General features: G+C 42.8%; 3 protein-coding genes across 5 annotated transcripts; 1 reads left to right on the plus strand and 2 right to left on the minus strand.

The window, feature by feature from the left end:
* Positions 1–319: 319 nt before the first annotated feature.
* On the minus strand, positions 320–2,736 carry LOC147197213 (uncharacterized). 2 transcript variants are annotated; one of them, XM_086126195.1, is made up of 3 exons: positions 2,240–2,736; positions 1,606–2,016; positions 320–1,121 (listed from the first exon to the last, which is right to left on the minus strand). In XM_086126195.1, exons 1-3 carry the CDS (start codon positions 2,640–2,642, stop codon positions 1,108–1,110), a joined length of 828 nt encoding a protein of 275 aa, XP_085982321.1. In that variant the 5' UTR covers positions 2,643–2,736; the 3' UTR covers positions 320–1,107. The 2 variants fall into 2 exon arrangements, with proteins under 2 accessions (XP_085982321.1, XP_085982320.1); XM_086126194.1 differs by having other exon boundaries at positions 320–2,016.
* Positions 2,737–3,093: 357 nt separating this feature from the next.
* pnkp (polynucleotide kinase 3'-phosphatase) lies at positions 3,094–11,070 on the minus strand. The gene is made up of 18 exons (XM_086126186.1): positions 10,951–11,070; positions 10,094–10,425; positions 9,752–9,798; positions 9,263–9,538; positions 8,887–9,195; positions 8,533–8,612; positions 8,378–8,435; positions 8,136–8,243; positions 6,065–6,136; positions 5,829–5,877; positions 5,621–5,691; positions 5,452–5,544; positions 5,230–5,326; positions 5,075–5,136; positions 4,272–4,381; positions 3,984–4,071; positions 3,823–3,890; positions 3,094–3,707 (listed from the first exon to the last, which is right to left on the minus strand). The coding sequence occupies exons 2-18, from the start codon at positions 10,212–10,214 to the stop codon at positions 3,587–3,589; spliced, it is 1,830 nt and encodes a 609-aa protein (XP_085982312.1). The 5' UTR covers positions 10,215–10,425; positions 10,951–11,070; the 3' UTR covers positions 3,094–3,586.
* On the plus strand, positions 10,456–16,543 carry LOC147197215 (TRPM8 channel-associated factor homolog). 2 transcript variants are annotated; one of them, XM_086126179.1, is made up of 13 exons: positions 10,456–10,667; positions 11,144–11,202; positions 11,376–12,032; positions 12,359–12,575; positions 12,680–12,971; positions 13,081–13,382; positions 13,537–13,711; positions 13,801–13,895; positions 14,084–14,294; positions 14,818–15,054; positions 15,332–15,555; positions 15,633–15,746; positions 15,921–16,543. In XM_086126179.1, exons 3-13 carry the CDS (start codon positions 11,392–11,394, stop codon positions 16,161–16,163), a joined length of 2,751 nt encoding a protein of 916 aa, XP_085982305.1. In that variant the 5' UTR covers positions 10,456–10,667; positions 11,144–11,202; positions 11,376–11,391; the 3' UTR covers positions 16,164–16,543. The 2 variants fall into 2 exon arrangements, with proteins under 2 accessions (XP_085982305.1, XP_085982306.1); XM_086126180.1 differs by lacking the exons at positions 10,456–10,667; positions 11,144–11,202 and having other exon boundaries at positions 11,452–11,600; positions 11,792–12,032.
* Positions 16,544–16,867: the final 324 nt, after the last annotated feature.

Genomic DNA, 16,867 nt, shown 5'->3' on the forward strand with positions numbered 1-16,867 from the left:
CTTCTCTGAGACTTTTGAAATAAGAGCTTCAGGACACAATGCGGGGAAACGGACGACCTGAATCTTGAGACAAGGTGAACACGGAGATTCAGGTGACTGATTTTAATTGAAGGGAGAACTCACTTCGTGCTGCTCACTGCACCTTATTTGCTCTGCGCAGGAATCTAAGTGGGGCGAAATGATTTGGAAAAACAATCTAATTGCAGCCCCCCTCAACCCCTTCCATATTGCTCTTATTATTATTTTTTTAACAATATTCATAAATGTTTTGGTTTTATAGGTTAAGCCTACATTAAAATAAAGGCAACCGAACCATGAATTGAGAAATGACAGTTTATTTATAGACTTCCATTAGAGTTGTTAACTTACCAAACACTTTGACTTGCAGTCTTTTCAGCATTCACGACAACATACACAAGATTCAAAAGCGCAGGTGTGGCGTAAACATAAGTCAGTAAATCATAAACAGTAAGCCAAATCTGTGACTGTACCACCTCAACTTTTCATCAAACAATATGCAAATATTAAGCAGCAAACTTACCTCGATAATAAATAAATAAATACACATATCGACGCACAAACAGTATACGAAACAAAGGCTTTTTTTCTTTCCATTTCACCTTTTCATAAAACAATATGTGAATATTAAGCACAAAATATACCTAGATGATAATATATATATAGAGCGAGAGAGAGAGAGAGAGAGAGGGAGCGAGAGAGAGAGAGAGAGACTCACTCACACACGCGCACTGTATGAATCAGAGCCTTCTTTTTTACCGAATTTGCAGCCTTTCCGAGTTGAAAATTGCATTCTACTACATTGCAATGTCAATTTGAATTGTTCAACACTAAGATCCAGGATCTTAGTGTTTAGAGAAGGCATGGGAAACCATGTGATGCTGGATAACCATGCTTCTCACACATTGTTCTGTTCAGCAGGCACATCAGGCATCCAAGGACAGGTCAGTTTGATTTACAATATATGGCAAAGCAAAGAGCCACTCGGAGAAGGCATAAAACAAAACAAACTACAGTGCTCACCTCAGTCATTTAGCAGGCGCTGTTGGTGGGCCTGCCTCCCTCGTGAGGTGTTCTGGGCATGACCCTCTAGCAGGAGGCCCCTGTGGAAGATACAGGATATGCTGGAGAAACTCCCCCACCCCCTGCCGTGGAGAGCTGGATGAAGTGGGGAGAGGGAAGTCTTGGCTATTCTGTTTCGGTTACTGGCACCCTCACGACACGCCCTCGAAAAAGAGGAACACATTGGATGGATGGATGGATGGATGGATGGACGGAGCTTTCTTGCAAATCAAATTAGAATTGCAAGATTGGCCCTGAGAGGGCTGATTTTTTTTCGACATATTTTAAACATGTACTTTGTGCCACTGGCAACAATACCGACAGTTTTAACAAACATGGCATTGTGATTTGAGGGAAAATTGCAAACGGCCCTTTTAAGTCATGAAGACTGGAAAACCAGCCTAAATGGTGAAACTAATGTTCGCACTGAGATCTACATTCTTTTTGTCGATATGGGTTCATCCATTGAAGCTTTCCGTTTCCGCAGGTTACGTTGGGGTTCACCTGCGCGTAATATACTTTCACCTGCTCCTTCGCCATCCCGTCCCTCTTCATTTGCCGGCAGCTCAGTGGAGGGGCTACTGGAACAGAATGCCCTCTGGGTCCCGACTGCGCGTAACCCATTTTCTATCACTCTTGTCAGGACATTGATGGCCGTCGTCAGGTCAGATACAGCATTGGCTAGTTGCCTAGTCTGTGCAACGACGGCCTGGGTGTCCCGTCTGGATGCACGCATGACAGAGGACACAGCTCTCACCTCCTGTACAATGGACTGTAAGCCATTGTGAAGTGCTGCAGATTGATTTTTCTGTTGCTGTAGCAACTCCTTGTCTATGTCCTCATAAGGTGGATCCTTCTGTGGCTCTGCAGAGATGCCAGTTGGTGACTTTGGCTGACTAGAGTGCGGCGCTGATTCTGGAACTTCTAACGTCGTCTCTAAAAAACAAAACAAAAAAAATTAATTGAATAGGACAGAATTGAAAGCACAAGTGCTCTGAACAGGTTGACTTATCAAGTCGTTATTGCACAAAATTAACATGTACATATGTGCAGTATACAATAACTGTACGTGCAGCAAATACTTGAGCAAACGGCAAATTCAACATCCTGTGAAATCATGAAGAAAAAAAAGGAACTTAACATGGGCCTGCCTGCCTACCTTTGCGTTCAGTTTTTGGTTCAAGGATGTCAAACTCTTCGATTCCAATGATGTTCTCATCACAGAAGGTCAACTGCAACTGCTCCAAAATCGCAGACAGAGGTATGTCTTGCACCGACCCCCCAACTGTTTTATTGGCAGCCGATTTGTTCTGAGCCATTTTTTCTTTTGTTCTTCTTCGGATATCTTGCCATCTCTTCTTAACCTCATCGAGCGTTCTTCTTGTTTTACTTACAGCATTGACTTTCTTACAGATTGTCTCCCATATTGCGTTTCTTCTGCTTATATTCAGATTTCTTTGCTGCAACTCACCAATGTGCTTGTTTGCCTCTTCTACTAACACCGCCAACTCCATCACTCCAAACTTCATTTTGCGCTTGCGGTTCTCTTCCAAAGTTTCCATGCCGAAAACTATCGGAGCTACTATTGGCGCAAAACACTAACATAGCATCGGTGTCGCCAACTTGTTTAGCGACCAGACTCCGCGTTCTTCTTCGTGTTACTTCTTGTTCTTCATTACTACGAACTACCTTTACCTCGCGCCCCTTGTGTTCGCCCTGAGACACTACAGACGCTCTCCACCATTTTCGGCTATTGCAAACAGCGCGCCGAATATGAGTGAGTAGACGCGCAATTTTAACGCCCGCTATTTGAAATTTTAGAGTGGGGCAAGTGGGGGTGAACCTTTGTAGATGACAAGCGCAAACTCCCGCCAACAGCGCGTGTAATCTGTTAGATTAAAATTTAATTCACGATGGTGAAATTAGAAGTGCTAGTAGAAAAGGCAAACCACCTGCGGATATATTTCACTACATTTGTTATGACCCCCATTGAATCACACACAATATGCATCCTTATAGAATGTGTGCGTTTGTTTTATTGTTCAGGACGCTATTCAACAATGCATACATTTAATCCAAATGAAACAAATATTGCATACATTTAAAGAAGCCGGAAGCCACATTTTGTACAACAGGCATCACGGTAACAAAATCCGTACTTGCCAATTCCCCAGCAAGATATGAAAAGAGCTGTCCGGTTAACCCATACGAGCGATTAATTGAAAAAAAAATTGAGATTCATTGATAGCCCATTGATAGAATAATTGCATCCCTACTGTACTTATTGTCAAAGTATTACAGCAAAGCTCTTACAGTCAGGTTGTAAGACATGTATTTTATCAAACAAATAATGCACTGCAATATGAAGGTGTTCATTCCGCACACTCTGCTTTACTCAACCTTGCCATTTTTTCTTTGTGTCTTGCTTTCTGGCACAATACCACCACTCACATCTTAGCCGCTTAGAATCCTATTCTTTCATTGTTCATAAATGTGTTTGGGACCATCAGCCTTCAGAGAATTGTCGGAAGAGGACTTCTGATTGGCTGTCTTTAAAGTCAGGGACAAAGTGGATGCTGAGGATCTCGGAGAATCCCTCAGAGAGAGCAGGTGCCACAAAGTGTTTCCTGTTCGTCAAGGGAAAGCAAGAGAGACAGAGAGAGTTCATTAGAAAGGACTCGCACACTGCTGGAATAAAAGAGGGGAAAATAAAGATTATTGTTCTTGTCTGGTGTTACTCACTTATAGCTTTGGAAAACAATGTCACTGACTTTGTCATGTTTGCTGTCTGAGGGCACCATCTCGCGGAACTGGTAACAACAGTAACAACAAAGCATTAGGAAAGAAAATGTAACAGTTTCATCAACAGAACACATGTGACATTGTGGAAAGGTGAATCATACTCTATTGTTGTGTTTGGCTTGTTCCAGAGTGGCTGAGAAGTGAAAACAGCGACAGGATACACCCGCGGCCTTGGCCACATCCACGTAACTGAAGAAGATAAAGGGAATCTGAGCTTACATAAACACAAATGATTCATTTAACCGTGGCATCCAGTGATAACGGCAGTCTGATGCAGCCAGTATAGAAGAAAAGTATGAACCTTTTGAATTTGCTGCTGGATGCTTTACATTGTAGTCTACAGTAATAAAGAGAAGAGAGTATTGTGAGAAAGCTAAGTTGTGGGCTACCGTTTGCGAGACTCGAGGTCTGGGTTGGTGTTGTCTACGGCGACGCTGCGGCCCTCCTGCAGAGCACGCTTACATGCTGCCACACAGTTCTGCCACGAACCAAGCGTGTCCTGAAGAAGACACACACACACATTTCACAATGGCGCTAATTTGCTGGTCTAATTTAAAAACACTGTCCAGTTTAAGACCCAAGTTCGAGACTGTTGGCTTAAGATAAGGAGCCAGGGGGCCCCAAGTCCGCCGGATGGGATGGACAAGGGCCACTGGAACCAAAAACCATCACTTCTGTCTTCTTTTCATTGAAATTCAAGACATTTTGTGCCATCCAGGTCTTGATTTCCTCCGTACAGGAAAAAAGTGGTCTCAATGAGAAAGCGTATTTTTTGCTCAGTGGGACATACAGTATATCTGAGCAGAGCAGTGGAAGGAAATACCATGTTTCCTTCAGATGGAACCCAATGGGAGCAGATACAGTAAGAACACTTGTGCCTCAGAGCAACCAAGGCTAACACAAAAGGTTCCGTCAGCTAAATAGGACCTAAACCACTCAAGGGCGCTACCGCCAATAGCCACCAGGTGCTGCAAACGAGCCAACAGAATACTGTGATCCACTGTATCAAATGTTGCAGTTAAATCCAATAAAACCGGAATCTCAAAGGTTTGTCTGTATCATGAATCGAGGACCTCCTGTAAATGTAATTTGCAGTGAGTTTTGAGGATCATTTTCATTGCAACGCTATATAACCACTGAGAGGGATATAGATATTGTCTAGAATTTTGCAGGGGGCACACTGACGACTTACCCTGTTGATGTATGCATAACCCTTTGGGATGATATGGGTGTGGAAGAATGTGGACTTGCCCGCTGGGGGGAAAAAAAAAAAGCCATGTGATTTGGAGGATGCCGTTGACTGATGCAGGCTCGACAGACAGAGAAACATTTGCAGCATTTACATACATGCAGGGAAACCCACAGCCACAATGACCTCTGTCGTGCTCGAGGTGAGAGACGCAGACGGCGGGTCATATAGCCTGGTGCCGGAGTCCACTTTTCTCTAAAACGCATATTTCAAATTGCAAACAAATCTTGACAATTTGGATATGTGCAATATATCTGGTATTGCATGCCATGTAGGCGATCTTCGCATTTTTAAGATGACGAGGCATAATTTTCACTCACAGGGTCAAATTGTGGTAGACTATAAGGGGCGCTCTTCCAGCCCAGGAAGTACTCCTCTGGAGTGTGGAACTGCAGGCTAAGGTTCAGGGAAAACTGCAGACATGAAAAATAATTGTTTTAATTAAAAAAACAACAACAACAAAACATGCAGAGTACAAAGCGGTCTAACCAGTCGGTCACTGCAGGAGAAGTCCTTCTTCTTCTTCCCTGGAGCCCAGTTCTCAGGTCTACCTGCAGCATCTTTAAGGAAAAATAAGAAGATAGCTTTGGCTGCTGGAATATGCTCCAGGATGCAATTCTGCCACTGTCTTGTTGATTGTTATATGCTAGTCTAACTTAGTTGCATTTAAAGGATTAAACATCCTATACAGGCTCACCTCCAACATAAAAACTTTGTGTCTTGTCCACAGGAACGCCATCATTGGCCTATACAGGAAACAGTGAAATAATATAACAAAGAGAACAAACTTCAAAATGCACACCCACACACGAGTACATGCTATGTATATAGAATGGTTTCAAATTACCACGCAAAACTGATCTGAGTTGTTGCAAGACATCCTTTTAGTGTCAAATTCAGTTTTTCGTCTGATTGAGCTTGACTGTCATGTACCTTTTCACACAGGTGATTCCACATTCCCACTGCTGGCTTCCTGTAGATTCCTGGACCAGCTGCTACAAACACCTTTGAAACAGACCAAAATTCACACATCAACTTTGTGGGCACTAAAAAGAAATGATGTTGCACATTGAGCATATTTGACGGCAAAGCTTAATTTGCCTTGATTTGACATTTTAATGCACGACCAACAAGAACATCGCTCTAATTTTGAATCCATAATGCATTCAGACAGCTCATTTTACTTTATTTGCCAACCAAAACGTACATGCAGTAACACGATTCTCAGTATTAACCACATCCAAAAAGTATTTTCCACAATCTACTGGCCAATAAAACCCCAAGAAAATCATTGAGTGCAAAAGCGAGTTCAAACTGGTGCAAGCAAGGTATATCTCATCAAGAGGTCTGTAAAGGCTGTATACCAATTGTTAATAATATTAGGTACATTTGTACAATCTAAAGTGTTCACCAACATCGGCAATATGAAACATTCAGTCTTTAAAAATAATGCTTCGTTTTGATTGACACTGCCAGATGTATAAATGTAACTATTCTTATCATTGTGGGTGGTCTGCATGGTGGTCGACTGGTTCGCGCAGAGGTGCAGGGTCCAATTCTAGCTCTGGGCTTCCTGTGTGGAGTTTGCATGTTCTCTCCGTGCCTGCGTGGGTTTTCTCCGGTTTCCTCCCACATACCAAAAACATGCATGGCAGGCTGATTGAACACTCTAAATTGTCGCTAGGTTTGAGTGTGAGCACGAATACTGTAGTTGTATGACTATGTGTGCCCTGCGATTGGCTGGCAACCAGTTCAGAGTGCACCGCGCCTATTGGAGCGGTTTTTGTACTGCGTCATGCAATGTGGCAGCAATACCACCACTTGGGCAATTGATAATGCCATCAGTAGGTGTGCTCATATCAATCATGAATTCTGCACAGGTGTGTGGGAACGCTAGTCAGATACCGTTTTCAACCACACGAACTGAAGGAATAAAATTGGGAACACGTGATTTCAGTATGACTTATGGTGTTTTATTTTACATTTGTTGTTGCCGTGAATGTAGTATCAAACGTTGGAGTCTGCTATGCGAGTGATGTTGAGTGCAAAGGTCAGAAGCAGGAGAACCGAAACCTGCTCATCTCCACTTGGTCTCAAGTTATCTGCAGTCGGCGATCAGATATGAGGAAACTGCCAGAGGCGACCCTTTCTGCATTTCTGAGGATATGCTGAATTGACATATTAAAAGTGTATATCAGGTATATGCATTTTGGTGTGGGTGTGTGTGTTAGAATGAGAACGATGATGTATTTTGGTTTAATAGTTTAAGGTGTGGCCGGTTTGCTGATGACACCAATTCCTCCTTAGAGGCCTCACCTTCATGTAACCTAGGGATCTCTAGAGGAAATAAAAGATTCTTAGCTGCTGAGGATAGCTGAGAGAATTGTGCACAGTCCTCTTCTATTCTCCTTGCAAGCGAAAATGACATACAGACGTGCATTGAACCTGACACGAACCCACAAACAATAAAGGAATGATAAAAGAAAAATGTATAGACTACCGCAGACACGCTTATTATTTTGATTTTGAAGTTTGAAAGACACCAAGTCCCCCCCCCCCCCTTTTTTTTTAACCTCACTTCATGGCATGACATTTGGACTGAAATGTCTACGATTAAGATTAACCCTTGACTGTTTGACACCACCAACACAATTTTGCCATCAACATCAAGTTTCATCGAATCCTATCAAACAACAACTTCAACCAATGGCGAGTGCGCGTTGAAATTTTCCTTCACCAGCGTATGATTGAAAACTTGCCAAAACACCGCCTATTACCCGCAGTCAGCCGGGATAGGCTCCAGCATGCCTCGCGACCTTTGTGAGAATAAACGGATGAGAAGATGGATGGATCGTTGTGGGTATTGTTTGCACTGGTGCAGAATCTTTTGATCATGCGTTTGAATTCAATCTCAAATGGTCATGCACCATTTCAGCCGCAGTTGTGGAACGTCTGTGGGTATTGTTCGTCCTGCCTGTTCAAAAGCCAGGGATCGAAACCTTACCTGCACAGGCAGCTCCAGTGTGGCGAGGATGTCCTCCACTTTCGACTTGAAGACTTCTGGTCTCAGTTTTCCTCTGGCGATCCCCATCTGGTTGGTGAAAAACACCACCTAGACGAAAATGGGTGGGGCAAGGGGGAACCAACACTAAAACTTACTGTTTTAATAGGTTTTAATGCCTGTGGTTTATCTATAGCTAATACCCTAACAATATGTCAAGTTAAAATCATTTTGCTTCCCCCTACCTTGTATCCTTTCTTGGTTAAGCTGGCCAGCCGAGGCGGAATTTCAGGGTAGAGTATCCTGTTCAATGATACACAGAAATAAGACAAAACATCATCCACTTGGGATGTTAGAAGATTCATTTAGAATTTGGGGGGCTTCAGGAAAACAGACATACTTCCAGTCATCCGGTGCTGTGGGAAAGACTTTGCCTGATTTAGTGGTGATAATGCAGCCATCGATGTCAAACCCAGCAATCTGGAGAGGAAGACATTGCAACAAAATGAGTATTATTAATAACACCTACACTAACATTTGATACCACGTGTCTTGACAGATGGACGAAACTAGGAAACGACCTAATTTGACAACATAAAGTGAACATTTCATGCTGAAAAAAAATCAAACAAATAAATAGCATTTCAAATGTTTTAATTCAGTTAAATAATTCCAATGTTGTACTCTTAAATGTAAAAAATGTTTTATTTTTATTTATTTATTTTTTAGGTTGGCATATCCAACCAGGGCCCACCTTGTCACTCCCTCTGACGCCTGCTGCAGTATAAAGAATGAGGTTGCCAATTTGCTGCCAAGTGCTCTTTACACAGGCCGAGGAAGAAGAAATTGTAGGTTGGGCTCCGGTTTCTGCTGGGCTCCTCTTCCGTTTCTCGTTCATGGCTGACTCTGCCAACTCCTGGAGCTGCCTGAGCTTTTCTTCTGCTCGTTTCTCATTCTCATCTTCGCTCACCTCCTCTCTATCCCATTCACCCGAGGCCTCATTTCCTCTTTGGCGCTTCGCATCAGGATGCCCTTTCTCTGGGCTAAGCGGCCTTTTTGATGACTAGAAAGATGAAAGTCACAAGTCTGCCTCCAATATGCAGTTAAAAAAAATAAACAAATTAGTTTACCTTCATGGGAGAGGTAGGAAAGAAATCCTTTATACTGCGCTTAGGTGGACTCCACGGTGAACTTTTTTCATTCCCATTCTTACCACTTTTTGTTTTGTTCGAATTGTTGAGCTCTCCTTGTACCGTAATGAAAGCAGGTCCAGCTGAGCTCGAGGTGAAGCACACTTTGAATGGGTATTCATGGTTGACCAGGTAGAGGGTGCCACCGTGACTGAGTTTACCAGACTGGCCACGGCTAAGCTTCTCACTCTCCAGGAAACTGGGATTGGGACCCAACTGTGAAAGAATACCAATATCGGTGTTATAGATTTTATTCAGTCATCAAATGTATAAAATTAAGGGTACATAAAGGCAGTGCAATATCACCACTTGTTTGGACACAATGATACTTGAGGCGAAGATAAAAATGAGCTGCAGTCTTACAAGAGAGGTGAACTTCAAGAATAACAAAGCTACAACTGCCGCCTCTAAAGTGTTTTGTTTTCGTACCTGAGTGACAACCACATCCTGGTCTGCAAAGCAAGCCACCACCTTCACTGAAAGAAACATGACTGTCAACCACGCAGAATCAATCACACTAACGAAAGCCGGTGATATTTTCAATTGCAGTTCAGGCTACCATAACGCATGTGTTTAAACAAATTCAAATTTGTGGTACTGTTTGACACAATAACCAAAACACCACACACAATTCTAGTCCCAATTAAATGCTGTTTTAAATGTTGATCAGTAGCCTTCAAGCCAACCACAATTAACGTTATGAAACACGACACATTATCCATTTGAAGAGCAATGTAGAGAAAGCATGAAACGCACGAGTGTTAAAATCACCTTGGTGTCTTGAGCACTTTTTGTCGACGACTCCGGTATCGGGTCCGCGACCCAACAACACGGCTCGTCCATCCTCCAGAAGGATTTGAGCCCCAGATGAACCAACCAAAACGCACGACATTTCAGCAACGCAGCTCCAAAAATGAAGACTAAAGTGGCGAAGATCTCGACGACAACATTTGTATTCAAAACTTGAAGAACGGTCGGTTGTTTTGAGCAGAACTTGAGTGTGAATTGTCGGCTGTGCTTGTTTGTCTCATCGGTCCTTCCCAATAATAGTTCCACCCTGAAACGCGTTGAGTTGCTGTGTTCCGACCACGCTGGCGTTTCAGCTATTCCAAGAAAAACATAATTAAGATAAACTGTTTGGTTTACAGTCTTTTTTTTTCTTTCTTGCGTGGCATTCATTGTTATAAATATTTAATTCTGGTCAAACGACATCGACGTTACAGTTTTGTTCAGTGCGCGTGGATTCTTCCGTTGAGAGCTATCTGACACTTAAATATGACGGCCTTCCTAACTTTCTTTAACGAGGAAAAGAAGATGAACAAGACAAGAGGAATCAGTTAGCTAAGTAAGTAGATACTGTACTGTTTTGAGTAGCTTCATGTTTCTTTTTTTTCTTGCAAATGTTTAACCTTGATAGCAATTTCAGTTTGGACGGGGCGACATTAAAATAACACCAACAACACTTGCACACACCTTATTTACCTGACTTGTGAAGTAATAATGAACTGTTTTGACTCTACTGTGTGTAGATAGAGAGCTAATTGCAGTCCGGGCTTTTAAAAATCCTGCATTTGTGTTTGGACTGCGGTGTTGGCCAACCTTGGGAGATCTTACTTTATTTGCCTTACCTGGTTTACATCAAAATAAAACTGGATTAGCAGGTTTAACAGGGCGTGTCGCTGGAAGAGAAAAAGATAAAACGCAAAGAATCTTCAGCTGAGAGACATGTTATCATCCAATTGTGTTTGCTCCTGCTCTTCGTCAAAAGCCTCTGAGTGGGTTATTCGCCCCTGACGTCCCGCCTCTATTGTACTTCTTCAGTATAAAGTACAGTGGCCCGATACACTTTCAGCCCCTTGGCTTCAGCTGCAAGATCTCAGGTAAGGACATGACTTTTTGTGAGAGTGTGTGGACTTTGGTGTCACTTGAGAGAGAACTACTAAATTACTTTTCTGGAATGCTCGTGGTTGATGTGATGTAAGATTTAACAATATCTTTAATCTATGAGAACATTTTTTTAATTCACTTTTTCTGTGACTGAAATTAATTGCAGAGATTCACTTTACACCATGGCAACCCAAAAAAGTCAAAATGAGGGAGCATTTTTGTCCCTGATGAGTGGTGTGAGAGAGCTGGACCTCCGTGGCTCTTATGTTCCCAGTGCCCTCCTTCTGACTGGAGAACATTCATTTCCCTTGGTGATGAACAGCCAAGGCCAGGTCCTGATGGCTGCCTCCCAGTACGGCTCAGGAAGAATCGTGGTCCTGGGACATGAAGGGTACTTGACAACATTTCCTGCTCTGGTAGAAAACGCAGTGACTTGGCTGAAAGGAGATGGCTCACGCAACCTGTCAGTGGGGGTCAACAAGAGTGTGAAGGCAGTGGCTGATAGTCTCAACAGATCCAGAATCCAAACTGAAGTTGTGGAGGCATTCCAGAGGAATCTGAATCTTGGTGTTTATGTGACAGACGCCTTAAGCCTGAATACAGATGGGAAGGACTTGGTGGCATTTCTGAAAAACGGCGGAGGGGTGTTGATTGGAGGGCATGCCTGGAGTTGGGCCGCAGACCACCCAAAGGAGAACGCACTGCTTGGGTTCGGAGGGAATAAAGTGTCTGCTGTGACCGGCATCTACTTCTCTCAACATCCGGGTGAAGCTGAATTGTTGCCCATCTACCCTCAGATTCCAGCCTCATGGTTGCGTGTGGTGTATGTAAATCCTAAGATTATTTTATAGTAAAATGTACTGGAGACTGGATCGCTTGTGGATTCGCATTATTATGACTAGCATTATTATATTTTAGACCTCTCCAGTCTACATAATTTATTATACTTTTGCAATTATGATTATTTCCATACCTCTGTCAAATTATCCTTGATCTTTACTGTTTACATTTCTAAGTGAAATACAAAAGAACATCTTATTCTCAGAGACAGAGCTCAGACTACTACTGACAAATCATTTCATGGTAACTGAGGGCCAGTCAGAGGCCAAATGTGGTCCACTGAAATGTTTCTTTGTTCTTAAAATGCAGACTGGACAAGGAGTTTGAGGATGACCTGACATTCTTACTTCAGGGAATATCTGAGTTTGACATTACCGGCGGCGCGATTGCTTCTGAGATTCTGGTTCATGGACGACTGGCCTTCCCTATCGGAATGACAGAAGATAGACGGCCATTTCTGGCAGGCACCTATTATGGGCTTGGACGTGTTATTGTTGTGAGCCATGAAGGATATCTGGATCGAGAGGTAACGTTAATAAACATTGATTATGTCACTTTTTGTGTATGAGTACGCATCATTTCAAACAGAGCCGTGTGTCGATCTGCCAAATTTTGTTCGGTGTACCGCAGGAGCTGGCCCCATTTTGGACCAATGCTCTTCACTGGTTGGATGCGGGGCGACGTGGCACTGTGGGCGTCCTGCAACATAAAGCCCTCGACAATCTCAAGAAATCTGGGTTTAGGTGTGAGAAGAGCAACTTCAGGAATGACCTGAGTGTGTTTGTGTGTTCGGCATACAGTGACAAACACGCAGAAGAAATCCACAACTTTGTGGCAGAGGGAGGAGGTCTGCTGATTGGTGGCCATGCTTGGTACTGGGCACAGTCCCACAAAGGCGGAAATCCCTTGACAGAATTCGCAGGTATTACGCTGTACCACAAGCGCGATGAGGTTCTTTTTAGCTCCTGTTGTTGTACTCTACATATATGATCATTTCTGAACATCCTAATAGAAACTGGTTGTAATTGCAGGGAACAAGATCCTGAATAAAATGGGCCTGAGCCTTTTGCCTGAAACCATTGGGGGCGGTCTCTTCAAAGCTCCTGTACCCAGCCAGACTGGCAAAGACAGCTACCACTTCTGCCACCTTCTACAGCGTTTTGCCGCTCATGTAACTGAGGGAGAGGATCTTACCAAGAACGAGGAGCAATGCCTTAAAAAGTTTGGCAAGGACTGTGCCTCCTTCTTAAAAATGGAAGCCCATGATCGCTGTTCATACGCTCAGGTCTTGTCCACCCTTACGCACGTCCTGAAGAAATCGGGCATGCCTCAGGTAGGTAGACAACTTAAGGAAAAGCTCCGTGTACCCGTCAGGTCTTTGATTGCTGATATTGCCTGATGTACAGATTTGATCACATACTGTAAATGGATGAACTGCGTTTAACCACTGCCCCCAATGTTATTTATTTATTCATTTCTTTTTCAAGGTGTGTGACACCTGCCCAGTGAAAAGTCCCAAAGACCATCTGCTGCTCAACATGGGTTCAGAGGTCTTTAAGGTTTGCCCCAATCCTGACAGCCTGTTGCCTTACCTCATCAATGAGAACCCCCTGTTGCCCGTCGTCTATAATCACAGGGTCACTTTGAATGTCAACACAGCAGGTACGGCCTTTTTAGTTTGACCATTCAAAGGTTCAACCTTCAGTGCTATATTAAATTGACGTGATTGCGTGTTTCTATTGATGCATTAGACAGAGAAGAGTGGGTCAGTACCGGGCTCTACCTTTCTCAAGGCATGAAAACCTATATAGCAATGCCTGAGCAGATCGTCAACAAGGGATGGAAGGTATGATGCACGAATAAACACAAACTAATTGTTATTGTTTAGATTTATTGCGTTTCAGCTGGGATAAGCGCCGGCTCATCTCCAATCCTGATAATGACAAGTGTTGCCATGGATAGATTTACAGAAAGAATTTCAACGTACGTTGCTTCATAATGGTGTCTGTAAAAATCGTTTCTATTCCATAACAGGTCCAAATCGGTTGTCAAACCGACTATCTTAAGGCTGAGGAGCTGAAGAGAGCGCCCAATGTTCATCAGCAATTTCCCATTGACAGTGAGATGATGCAGGTGTGGAACTTGTGGGGAGGTCTCATCTACTTGGTGGCCCCACCTAAAACCCAAGTGGGAGGGGTACAGGTCATAGTGCAGGTAGCTGTGCCGGCACCTTATTATAAATCTGGTGAGGATGATGTCATTGGTTTTGTCTGACTTCACTTTTTTTTTCCTCCCTTACTTGTATGTCCTTTATGCGGTTAGTAAAACATTTCGTGATGTAATTTGCCATCTATAGACTGAAGTAGAGAAAAACGTTCATGTCCAGAAAAATTATGTTTTGTATTTCAATTAGATCAGGTGCCATTTGCATGACACGGCATTCCAATTGACACTGAGATAATATTTATTTGCCATACACTCAATAATGGCATTTTGGAGCGAGAAAATGTTCTACTGTGAGAATAAAAACCACTTGTCGGCCATGGGTCTAAACCAATCAAATGAGAAACGGTATGTTTCGCGGTAACTGTGTGCCTCACCTGGTATGTACATTAGAGTTAACTTCTGCAAGTCCTTGCAAATGTCTTGTTTACACTTTGACTAGACGCTAGACTTTGACTAGACACTTTGACTGAGCCTGCTTTGACAGCATAAATGATGCTCCGCCTAGTTGGAAAGCAAACTATTTCTCCCTCTGCTCTTTTCAGGTATGACAACACCCGCCGATTGGGCCATGCTGCGAACAGCTCCTTCCCCTTGGGCAGAGTTGGAGTTTGAAAATATCGTACTCACTGTACCATCCGATACCATTAGGAATCTGGAAAGACCAGATCTGCTGGCAGCGCTCTGGGACTCAATCATGAAAGGCATTGCCGACCTAGCTGCCAAGCCACACAAATTTCCCCGCAAAGAACGCTTTGTAACAGATGTACAAATTTCTTATGGTATGTCCGTATTGTCCTGTATGCCGGGCACCATCAATGTTGAAGTGTGTCTCTTTCACTAGACTTGCACTGCACTTCTATAACACTTTGGGGCATTGCATGCATGACTGACAGTTTTATGGATTCTAGCCAAAGCCTATCGTTATCGTACTACTACAACACAAGGCCCTAAATCAGGAACAGAGTGAAAAGCATTTTGGAAAAACAACTTTATGTTGATGAGTGAATTTAGAATTATTGCACATCATGGACAGTTATTGCTTTTGTCACTCTTCAGGTTGGATGCACGCCGGCTACCCCGTCATGATGCACAAGGCCTCGGCAGAGGCACTGGTCAACCTTGAGCAGGCCAAGACTAAAGGCTTATGGGGCCCAGTCCACGAGCTCGGGCACAACCAGCAGAGAGATTGCTGGGAGTTCCGGCCACACACCACAGAGTGTACATGCAACATTTGGTCAGTGTACATCCATGAGGAGGTGTTGGGGATCAACAGGGAAAAGGTGAACTCATTTTTCTTCTCTGGACTGGGTCCTGGATTATGTCATTTTACATTCACATCAGTGGTTTTTCAATACAGGCTCACGGCGATGTCGCTTCAGCAAAAAGGAAGAGTCGATTGGAGGAATTTGTCAAAGGGGGCAGGCAACTCAGCAAGTGGGAGGTGTGGGTGGCTCTTGAAACATACTTGCAGGTGAGAGACAGGAAAGAGACATGGACCTAGTATAGTTTTCTTATTCTTTTGAGATATGAGTACATCTCAAAATAATAAAAAAAAAAAAGCGGATGTGTCTGAGAGGCTTTAACACACCCGTTACACCTTATTTCGAATCGATGCTGATGAACAAAACGTGCTCTTTTAACGCAGCTCCAGGAGAGATTTGGATGGGATGCCTTCAAGAAGGTATTTGCTGCTTACCACAAGATAACTAATTATCCGAAGGACAACGGCGGCAAGATGAACCTGTACGCAGAGACTTTCTCCAAAACTGTGGGAATGAACCTGTGTGGATTCTTTAAAGCCTGGAGCTGGCCCATCGAGAAGGCTACTGAGGAGAAACTAGCCAACCTTCCAAGCTGGGTGGACCACCCCATGGTCCAGTTTGGTTGAATCTTGGGATGATTGATTGAAATATAGAGAGCTGTGTTTAGATTTTTTTTTTTTTGACATCACTAAATTGACTCTTGATTATATTTAGTTGTACTGCTCCAAAACAAATAACAACCCTCAATGAAATAATGACAAATAATTCATCCCTTTCTCACAGAATTGTTTTTTTTTTCCGGATGAGTAGTAAAACAAGAAATCTTTGAGCAAGAATCCTATGCTGAAACACTTAAAAGTAACGATACAATTGCAAATAACCTAATCCTGTTTTCAATGTTTTTTTAATGTATTTGTGTGTGTTTGTGTGCCATTTAAATGGCACAATGTCTTTGCTGTCAATGGGAAAAGGTCCAATAAACGTTTTCATGATGCATTTACATAAACATTTGCGTCTTATATTTTCAAAGTACAAAATGGATGAATGTAAATTTAATTTATACAACGGTTTCTGCATGATTAATCTAAATCTAAATGATTGTTGAATAGTCACCAAAACATTTTAGAGTTTATTGCTTACAAAATTGAAGATGTTTTTTGTTGTTTTTTTTAAATACCAAATGTAAACTGATAATAGCAACTGTGACCCACAAAATACATCGAGGCTGTCAAGAATTTACCGGGCATGTGAGAATTTATGAGGACGCCATTGAGCCAAATAAGAGAACCAAGGATCCATTAAAAACAATCCATAGCATTGACATCCAATA

Source organism: Hippocampus guttulatus, chromosome 12, assembly GCF_054856545.1.
Source record: "Hippocampus guttulatus isolate MCC_2025c chromosome 12, RoL_Hgut_1.0, whole genome shotgun sequence".
NCBI lineage: Eukaryota > Metazoa > Chordata > Actinopteri > Syngnathiformes > Syngnathidae > Hippocampus > Hippocampus guttulatus.

What these genes read in the sequence shown, in the direction of transcription:
- LOC147197213 (XM_086126194.1), bottom strand. Translation starts at nt 2,642, where the DNA reads ATGGAAACTTTGGAAGAGAACCGCAAGCGCAAAATGAAGTTTGGAGTG. An exon ending in ACCAAAAACTGAACGCAAAG is followed by an intron (nt 2,017 to 2,239) that starts GTAGGCAGGCAG and finishes TTTGTTTTTTAG; the next exon opens with AGACGACGTTAGAAGTTCCA.
- pnkp (XM_086126186.1), bottom strand. Translation starts at nt 10,214, where the DNA reads ATGTCGTGCGTTTTGGTTGGTTCATCTGGGGCTCAAATCCTTCTGGAG. An exon ending in CACTGGAGCTGCCTGTGCAG is followed by an intron (nt 6,137 to 8,135) that starts GTAAGGTTTCGA and finishes TCTGTTTCAAAG; the next exon opens with GTGTTTGTAGCAGCTGGTCC. An exon ending in ACAAAGTTTTTATGTTGGAG is followed by an intron (nt 5,692 to 5,828) that starts GTGAGCCTGTAT and finishes TTTTCCTTAAAG; the next exon opens with ATGCTGCAGGTAGACCTGAG.
- LOC147197215 (XM_086126179.1), top strand. Translation starts at nt 11,392, where the DNA reads ATGGCAACCCAAAAAAGTCAAAATGAGGGAGCATTTTTGTCCCTGATG. An exon ending in GGCACCTTATTATAAATCTG is followed by an intron (nt 14,295 to 14,817) that starts GTGAGGATGATG and finishes TGCTCTTTTCAG; the next exon opens with GTATGACAACACCCGCCGAT. An exon ending in TGGGGATCAACAGGGAAAAG is followed by an intron (nt 15,556 to 15,632) that starts GTGAACTCATTT and finishes TTTTCAATACAG; the next exon opens with GCTCACGGCGATGTCGCTTC.